Source organism: Notothenia rossii (genome assembly GCF_949606895.1).
Source record: "Notothenia rossii genome assembly, chromosome: 4".
Taxonomy (NCBI): domain Eukaryota; kingdom Metazoa; phylum Chordata; class Actinopteri; order Perciformes; family Nototheniidae; genus Notothenia; species Notothenia rossii.
The window spans coordinates 6,340,505-6,350,965 of record NC_136902.1 but is presented as its reverse complement, the minus strand read 5'-3'; the positions used below and the strand labels follow the sequence as shown (position 1 = coordinate 6,350,965).

The following is a 10,461-nucleotide window of genomic DNA, read 5'->3' as shown; positions in this document are numbered from 1 at the left end:
ATTAAAGTATTTTATTCCACTGTACAGTATTTATTTTTTACATTATGTTTTTAGTTTATCTTGTTCCCTGGTGTCCACATTTTTTCCACTGAGGGCCACATACAGAAAAATATACGAAGGGCTGGGCCACTCAAGGTACACCACTAGAGGTGAGGTGTATAGCCTCATAAGGTCATAAGTTAGCAAACTAAAATGTAGGTCAAATGTAGTTTTAATTAATTGTGTTATATTAAAGTGTTGGCAGCTCATCCCTTAAAACAGAAGCCTCAGATTGCTTGTAATAAGGGAGAATATATATTTCAAGCTTGATATGCAAATAAGTTATTGGGCTTTTTTATCGACTTAGATTTGTTTTAAAATGTTTTCACCTTTAATTTACTGAATATTAGGGTTATTAACACATGAATACTGTGTACAATATACAACAAAAGACAAGCACAAGTTTCAGGTGTGGGCCATATTCCATTATACTTTTAGAATCTGCTGCGGGCCAATAAAAAATGGACCACAGGCCGCAGTTGCCCCCCGGGCCGTAGTTCGGACACCCCTGATTATCATATATATATTTTACTGCCTACGCATTTACTTACACACATGAGTCACTGTTCAGTTTTTTCTTGCACAATTTTTTTTATATATGTTGCATTGTTGAAGGACCCGGGGACTTAAGATTTTCATCGCCATAACTACACTACTGTGCATATGACAATAAAGCCTTTGAATCCTCCTTTGAATATGCTTTTAATGTGAGACATGATTACGAAAAAGGACATCATTAAACATAATTATTGTAAGAACACACTTTTAAAAAACAAATAAAGAAATAAAGGGAAAATACAATGAATAATCAAAACATAGTAACATCAAATTTACTGTAGAAAAAGGGATCACACACACAGAAAAATAATGCATGTTTGTACAATAAAAAAAAGCTATGTCAAAATAAGTAGAAAAAAGGTTTATTGCATCACATAATTTCAGGGGTTGATGAATGTGTTTGAGGAAATTTAAGTTTCTGATCTGACGGTATCACATCATCTGTAAAACGTTTTATTATTTAAGAATTTACAATATTTCAGGGATAAAATACTGATAAAAGAATGTATTTAAGTGTTGTATACATATATCTGTATTTAATTGTTGTATATGTCTATCTATTGTTTAATATCTATATATTTTTTAGCTTGTATAACAGCAAAGTCAGCCTGCAGGGTCTATCTACCTGTTCTGTTTCTGTGTGTGAGTAATCTGTTGGAGGCGGGTCTTACCAGCTGAACTGATCTTCGACAGACCAATGAGAAGCTGTTTTGTCTACAACCGGCCAATAGTAATGCGGTTGTGTTTGCTGCCAGCCAATGAGCTGCTTCTGCTGTATATCAGCCTTCAAAGCCGCCTTCATGATTGTTGTTTTTGTCTTCAGTTTACGGGAAGTGAGAGTGGCGGGGAAATCCGAGGTGACGTCAGCCAAATACGACTGATCGGCTGAGCTCAGACTGACAGGAGAGCCGTCCAATCAGAGGGCCGGATAGACGAAAGGGGGCGGGACGGAGTGCGTTTTCTATTTATAGCCTGTGGTTATTACACAGCATTTCATCATGACGATACATTATTTACAAATTTACATTAAAGTCATTAAAAAGGAAATGCAATAAAACAAACCAATGTATATATAATGTATGCGATTATGTGATTTTAAAACAGTGAAATAAATAATGAATTTCTGTATAAGCCTGTATATTTAATTGGTTTTATTATTGATGCATTTATGTGTACACAAAATTAATGTTGTGGCTGATAGAGGTGATGCTAATCCTAATTACTTTATATTTTCAGTATAATCTGCAACAATGCATCATATTTTCATATTTTATAAACTCAACATATTGTTATTTTTCTAAATTATTGATCTGAAAAGTAAGTTAAGATGCGATGTAGACGTATAAAGTAGTATTAACATTAACAAATATTTGACTAAAAGGACCTCAAAGTTGCATAATAGAGGCTTTTTATTTACTTTCTGTGATTTATGAACATGTATTTATTTATTTGTTGCTTAAAGTTTTTGTTAACTCTTCATTTAAAGGTCCCATGTCATAGCCATTTCTACTTATCATAATTCTATTGTTGAGGTCTACTAGAATATATTTAAATTGTGCAATTTTCCAAACTCACATTGGTTTCTCATACAGCATCTCTGTATAGTATGTGTATTCACGCTCTGTCCTAAACGGCTTTTGAGAGCTCCTGCCCCCCCCCCCCCCCCCCCTATGAGCCCACTGTGCTCTGATTGGTCAGCTCGCTAACTCTGTTCTGATGAGTCCACCACCGTTACAGCGGAACATCAGTGATTATGTGTTACAATGGCGTTTTTAACCAGAAAATGACACCAGTAATGACAAACATATGAGAATGCTGCGTGAGGTCTTGGAGCCGTGTTGGCGGGACGTTGCGGGGCTCGCTGCTGCGAGGAGCGGACAGTGTGAGCTGGCTTGCTGGTGTTGTTTCTTGGTTGCTGTGTGGGGTCTGCGCGTGTGTGTGTGTGTGTGTGTGTGTGTGTGTGTGTGTGTGTGTGTGTGTGTGTGTGTGTGTGTGTGTGTGTGTGTGTGTGTGTGTGTGTGTGTGTGTGTGTGTGTGTGTGTGTGTGTGTGTGTGTGTGTGTGTGTGTGTGTGTGTGTGTGTGTGTGCTCGGACCGGCCCCGAGCTGCAGCTGAGAAAAATAAGGCTGGCTGATTAAGTGTTTTTGTCATGGATGTTTAAAGTTTAACTTGTTCATATTTGTCAAAATCCCCACACATTTGGTTTAAGCCAATTGCTTGTGGGGTTCGATAACACATCAACACAACAGCATGTTAATTGTATGGGCTGGGCATCGAAACACAGACCTTTACTTCTGATTCCAATCAAGCAATCCGCAGCTTCCTCATGTGGCCAAAGCATAATAATGCAGCTTTATGTATTTCTAGGGGTAGGAATCACCAGGCTCCCCACGATACGATACGATACTATTGCGATGCTTAAGCCACTATACAATAGTATTGCGATTCTACAATATGTTAAATATTGCGATACGATATTTTTGCGATATTGCAAATCCCATGGCTCAGATGCATGTCCGTCTTCCCTTTAAAAAAATATATATTTGCAATATGAATAGTTTATGTAAATAACCTAATTTGTGTTCTTTGAACCTGAAAAGGAGATGGCATTGTTTTTGTTGCTTTCATTGCAATTGTATGCATGTCTTAACGTCACTTCCTGTTTTATATAGACATGCTTTTATTTTGAAGGCAACTTTGCGCTATTAGCAGGAAGTTACTGTTCCCAAAGCAAAAACTTGATGGAGAAAAAGAACGGAGATAAAGTACAGATATTAACGGCGATATCAAAAGATAAAGTTTACATTTAATTAGCACCCCCCCGAAGAGGCACATGGTTAGTGTTAACTCTAATGTAAAAATGTGTTGTGTGTCTTAATTTGTTTATATAATTTATTATAACTTCAATAACTATTTGAAGTTCACTTGTTTAACGGTATTCTAAAGTAATGCTCATATGGATGTAGCTTATATGTATTTGTTGTTTTGTGTCTTTGTGTAGCTCTTACGTTGGTTTTTGGAGTTTTCAATACATTTGAAATCATAAGTCAAGTGTATGACCATCTTTCCGAGGGATATGCTACAGTTATATAATAAAATATCGATACTTGGCGTCCGTGCATCGATACAATATCGCCACGCAAAGTATCGCGATACTATGCTGTATCGATTTTTCCCCCACCCCTAATTTCTAGTACAATGTACTTTGGATTTTTGACTTCCCACCAATTTTATTCCCAAGGTCAAATGTTCAATGCATGTTTCGTCAATTTTTTTTAATCTTTGTATTCATGCCCAGAGAAAGTTGCCATTTCCTGATCTAGCTATATCTAATTTGTCCATTTTCTAAAGTACTGTAATTAACTTCAAATAAAAGGCAGTTTACTTGACTTTTTAAATGAAACATGAGCAAATCCTGCAGTTAAAGTCCCAGAATATTATTGTGAGAAACATACATGTCCGGCATTGGCTCAGTCAGTAGGGGCTTGTGAGCTGTAGGGTCGCCGGTTCAAGTCCCCGACCAGACCTAAAATATGGAGTGTGGACTTGGAGAGGTCCCAGTTCACCTCCTGCCCTGCCGTGGTGCCCTTGAGCAAGGCACCGGACACCCCCCTTCCCCCCTCATTCCCATTGCTCCCCGGGCGCTGCCCACTAGCTGCCCACTAGCTGCCCACTAGCTGCCCACTAGCTGCCCACTAGCTGCCCACTAGCTGCCCACTAGCTGCCCACTGCTCCTAGTACTAGACTCCTGGTACTATGATGGGTTAAAAGCAGAAAACACATTTCACTGTGTGTGCTGTGTGCTCTGCATGTGTAACCATTAAAGAGGGTTTCATCCCTCCCAGTTCTTCTTCTACATACATTTTGTATTATTTGACAGCACTAGTTCTTACAGTATGCACAAAGTGGCTGGTACCTATGAATGTTAAATACCTGCAATAGATTTGTACTCACATGGACACAAGAGCTCATTGTTAGGAAACATACTGTATAACACACAGGCTATTTTACATATTTGAACAAGTTAGACCATTGTTGTATACATCTGAATTATTCAATAATGTTTGACAGTTTTTCTTATTTTGATCATATTCTGCTCAATAAGGCACCTTCAACATTATAACTTTCAGGAACTGTGGGCTTATGAGCAGATGTTTTTAATAAGCTGTTTTTATGTTGATGTGTAAAATGATTAATACAAATACTAATTGAATTGAGGCAAACAAAAGTTGGCAAAAACTAATTAAATGACAATTTATTTATTATGTAAAAGGATTTAACATTTATATTTTATTAGACATTTTCAAAGGCAAAAACATAAGGACAAGGACACGGCTCACACACATCACAAACAGAACAGGACAATAACATGAAGGGTGGGGGGGGGTAGGGGGATTACAGTGTCAGTTACATGTTATGTATGCATATCTGCTTCATAATATAGATATACTTAATTGTTTCCTCATTATTATTATAAAACCAAAAATCTATAATAGATAAATAAATAGATAAATAGTCAAATAAATAAATGTCCCATTCAATTGAAATATTATTACCATTATTTTTCTGTTTCTTCATGGCTTATTTCTCTTTATTTATATTCATTTATTAATATTATTATATTTATTATTGGCAGCCGAGATGGTTTGAGTCCAGGAAAGCCCTTATCTTATCGCAAAGCCTGTTGTCTGGCATAACCAAATATAACAGGGAGAAAGCAGCTTCTTCCATACTTAAGATGTTTAGGAAGTCCTCCAGCCATCTATTGAAATTGAAGCAGTTAGGCTTTCTGACTTTCCAGTTCATAAGAACGCTACATAAGATTTGAAAAGGATTAATACAAATACTAATTGAATTGAGGCAAACAAAAGTTGGCAAAAACGAATTAAATGACTATTTATTTATTACTGATATTAATCCTAAACAAAAACACTAAATAAATGTGATTTATCAAATCGAGCAAAGTCATTCTTATTCATGAAACCAGGCATTTTGTATAGTTTTAAATAACTCGATTTAAACTCAATTGTAAAAGCATGATTGCATGTTTAGTATCCAAACAGACACCAATGTTAAGCTTCTTTCTCACAGATCCAATTCACATTGTCCCTACAGGACTGGTCGTTCCACCCATTGGTGAAAATAGAGATGTGTGCACAGTCCTCTTCCCCCTACTGTGGATCCCCTCCTCCATTATCAGGCTGTGTTGCATCCCGAAACCTAACAGGCATTACAGGAAAACAAGATGAACTAAAATATTGGACATCAAATACAAATAACTATAAGTAATACAGCCATGTTCTTATACCCTGAAAGGGGCAGACACCCTATGTTTAAATGCACCCTGCGTGTTGTGTTAACTCCCATTACAGAAACATGTGAAACATTTAGAAAGCTCACAACATAAACCAGCGTCTGTAATTAAGACCAAATTAAAGCCTTACGTCAGATTCAGGGTCAGTGGAGATCCATCCACCCATTACATTACATTACATGTTACTTGTTAGACGCTTTTATCTAAGTGTGAAGTGTGAAGTGTCTTTCCCAGGGACACAACGACATGCTGACTGCAGTGGGGTTTGAACCTGTGCTTCCCTGACCCAAACACCAACGCTTTATCCAGACACGCCACCAATTTCCATTTTTCCAATCCAAGTGCTTTCCTTCATCATGTTAGTGATGAATACCTGTTCACAAATTAAAAATGCAGTTTACTGGGATGGACATCAACATTCAGATAACTTTTCGCTTTTTACTAGCTCAGAAATATGTAATTAACACCATTGTTGTGACGTAATCATTATAGCTGATAAACACATTTCCTGTATACAATAAAAACATTATTGATTGATAAAAGCAGGGGGTTATACAATCACAAGTGTTAAAGCAGCACACAATACCTGTTCTACAGAACCGCTTACGAGCACCAGATCTGCTCCGCTGGCTGTGCTGTTGGTAGAAGCTTTCTCAGTAGAGAGGAGATAACAGGAACAGCCAAATGTCCTCCATCCATCAGGACACGTTGTGTCTGTAAACGTTTTAAGATCTTGTTGATTTACTGCTTTAACAGCTGAAATATGGAACTCTTGAGTGCATTATATGTCACTTTTGTAATAATAATGGAAAAAAAAACGTATTTATTAAGCATTTTTAGAGGCATCAAAAGAGACAACTAATTCTCTTTTTTTGGGATTTAAATAACTGTTTCGATGTGATCTAGTCAGGCACCGCAGCACTGAGACTGATCTTGTTAACGTCTTCAATGACATCCACTTAAACACAGACAGTGGAAACATCTCTATGTTAGCTACTAGACCGACTGGAAATTATTATTATTATTATGCTGCAAATATCTGGGACAAACTACCACTAAGTTCTTCTTCCTATTGCTTATATTAAAAGTCATTTAGACAAGGAAACTGGCCATAAGCATAGTTTACAGAGAAATATAAATACGGTGGCCTACACAAGTGTATGGTGGGTGAAGAAAAATAAAACAAACTATAAATTAAATCCCTCACAACTAAGTCGTAAAAAACGAATTCCTGATTACCATTAATCAATCAATCAATGTTTATTTATATAGCCCAATATCACAAATGTTACATTTGTCTCAGTGGACTTCACAGTTTGTACAGAATATCAGTATGACAACACGACACCCTCTGTCCTTAGACCCTCACATCGTACAAGGAAACACTCCCAGAGAAAACCCACAGTTTAAAGGGGAACATGGGAGAAACCTCAGGGAGAGCAACAGAGGAGGGATCCCTCTCCCAGGACGGGCAGACGTGCAATAGATGCCGTGTGGAAATTAATGAAAAGTGTCATTGTGTAACTATTTTATGAAAGCACCAATAGTCAGACATGCACTTTGCAAAACACTATGCAAAACACTATGCAAAACCCCCCACATGATACCACTCACTCTTGTCAATCAAACACTGAAGCATGAACACCTCACTGGTCTTTTCGGTGAAGACGGCCTTCAGTCGGTCTCTCTCTTCAGTCACGTCAAGGTCTGAAATCAAGAGACAAAACCAAATATTTCCTGATTTTGCCCGAAGAGAAAGTAAAGAATAATAGAAATAGAAATAGGCCTGTAGATGCAAACAACTGCTTGTGTTGATGCATGTGATAAAAGATAACTTCCCTCCCTCTGCGTGTTTTCAAGGGTTTTAATGACTCGTCACATTCTACTATACGTTCAGTTACTTGATAAATGATTAAAGGTATTAAAATAAAGACTCACGGTGGACAACGAGGCCGATGAGTCCAGCCAGCAGGAAAACACTCAGCAGCCCCAGACCGAGAACAGACGCTCCGAGAATTCTCCTGGGATCTGAACACAGAGAAAACCAGGGAGTAATACAATACATCCAGAATCCACAGTGCACTCTGACTGACACTCTTACCTTCTTGTTTTGTTGATGATTTTGAGCTTAGGCTTCGGACATCGTCAATATTGGCATAGATTTCCTCCATTGCTCATGGGAATGCCAACTCTTTCCTAGAAGGTCAGCTCTGCAGCAAGTATCCTGAAGTATGTGACAGAGGAAAGTGTGGTTGCTGGTTTGAATTTTTAAATGCTTTATCTTTTTGAGGAAGTCCCACATCATTTTATATCAACAACAAAAAAGAAGAATATCAGGAAATACTAACTTTATTGATATAACGATATTAAAACAAATACTATTGCCAAAGCACATTGACAATAGAGATTTAAGACTGAAACAAGTGTGATAATCATGTCCATTGTGTTAAATAGAGACATATCATCTTACAAAGCCATGAAGATTAATAATATTCAAAATATTCTGATCCTCTAAAGATCTATTTTACTGGTTAATAAAAAAGAGAATAGCATGTCATCATTGTGGAAGCAGCTACAAATATGTGTCGGCGTGAAAAGCTGGCTCTCTTTATGGCACAAGGCACAAGACGAACTGGCACAGATTCAAATAATATTATTCTGTTAATGTAATGTTAGTTTCTGAAAGTTGAGACAATTTAAGTTACCTTTTGTTGAACTTCTGTATACGTCTTTCAGTCTCCCTCTCAGCTATCCACTCTCAGGTGAAAGCCGTACTGCCGAAGCCAGCTGATGCGCCACAACACCACTTCAAGCCCGGTGACTGGGTAGTGATCAAAGACTTCAGGAGGGAACACTGGAAGCAGCAACGGTTCCAGGGAAGTAACGTGCCAAGCTACCCACACACGCATCAGAGGGTTGTGTTGTTCAGAGGGTTGTGTCGCATGTGTTCCGCTTCGTATGTAAATAGAAGTTTTACACAGAAAAAAGTTGTATCTATTTTTGATCCACACATTGGTTTTCCATTTAAAACCGCTGCACCTGCAAACACAACCCGCTTTCTGTGCATGGATCGCTTGACGGTGTGCATTCGTGGGTTTTTCGAGACTCCCCTGACGGTGACCCGATTCGTACTTTTAATTTGTTCTAACTATGAGGTCCATTACATTACATGTTAGCCGCTTTTATCCAAAGCGACTTACATACTCAATACTGTGGCCAATCACATGAGCGCGCCCCCACGAGAGTATGCTTTATTGCGTTCATTACGTAGCACTTCATATAGGCATGTTTGCACTGTCCCGAGCTGACAGCTAATCTCAGGACAGAAGGACCGTAGTATAGTCGTCTTTATTTTTACGTTATTATTATTCAAAGATAAATAAGGAAGTTAGTGTTATATGAGATGGCAGAGAGGTTTCAGATCAGCTCCGATTGTTAAATCAAAGAGGCTTAATGTTTTCTATTATATTATTTCACTATAGCTATGTGGACGGTGTCAAGGTCCAATGTTGACAAAATGAATCAATAGTGGGTGTAACTAAAATACAAGATGTCTTTATTTATATATTATTAATAATTATTAACATTATTTATTCAGCCGTTTGCTGTTTAATCTTATGGGAAATATATCATTCAAAAGAGAGACAAAAGCTTATTAAATTAGACGAACGCTCAATACAGGCGATGACGTCACCTTTGCGCGTCCCCGCGAACAGGGCTTCAATCTACGGCAAGGCTTCAACCTACGGCACAACACCGGCTTTCTGCGAACCGAGCCGGCCGCCAACGGCCCGCTGACGACGGCCCTTCTGTGATTCTCCAGAACACACAGATGGCCAGTACGCCCCTGCCCCCAGGTTCATCGGGGCACACAAACCTCTCCACCATGATAAAGTGCTGGTTCTTCAAATTATATCAAAACAAAAAGATTCAAGAAGCCACTTTTGTGCATTGAGTACCCTTTTAATTTGTATACTTTGAATACATTTTCATGATTCTAATACAATTTTTTGTTATTTATGGGTCAATATCACCAAGCAGAGGTGGGGACTTGAGACTTGCTAACATTGATATAAAGGCTTGACTTGACTTGGTATTCATGACTTGAGACTTGACTTGACTTGAGACAGATGACTCGAAAGGAATTTACTTTTTAAAAATTTAATATTTGCATTTGTTTTTGTATTGTACGGAGCCCCAAAAGGGCAATGAAAAAAACAAAAGATACTGTATCTCGTTCGCACGAGAAAGTTACCGGGGCGCCAAGTAGGAAGTGGAGCACACAGGAGAGAGACAGCCGTTTCATTGCAGACTGTTATGTTTATGTTGGGAAATGGCAGTGCATACATTATTTAAGATATATTTCGAACTAGGACTCTCATTCACTTCATGAAATCTCTACAGCAGGAGGCAGCGGGACGTGTAACTCCGCCTCTGAGAAGTGCAGCACCAACGCGCAAAGAGCTGTGCCTTTTACGCAACGCCTTCACTGTGTTTACTTTCATTAGAACAGCTAAAGAGCGACCGCAGGCTGCTACGTGTTAACCACAC

The 10,461-nt window shown here is 38.2% G+C and overlaps 1 protein-coding gene across 1 annotated transcript; it reads right to left on the bottom strand.

Annotated features, from left to right (window-relative positions):
* Positions 1-5,481: 5,481 nt before the first annotated feature.
* Positions 5,482-9,049, bottom strand: LOC307036179 (C-type lectin domain family 6 member A-like). The gene is made up of 6 exons (XM_079676255.1): positions 8,616-9,049; positions 8,012-8,134; positions 7,849-7,938; positions 7,525-7,617; positions 6,497-6,624; positions 5,482-6,283 (listed from the first exon to the last, which is right to left on the bottom strand). The coding sequence occupies exons 2-6, from the start codon at positions 8,079-8,081 to the stop codon at positions 6,212-6,214; spliced, it is 453 nt and encodes a 150-aa protein (XP_079532381.1). The 5' UTR covers positions 8,082-8,134; positions 8,616-9,049; the 3' UTR covers positions 5,482-6,211.
* Positions 9,050-10,461: the final 1,412 nt, after the last annotated feature.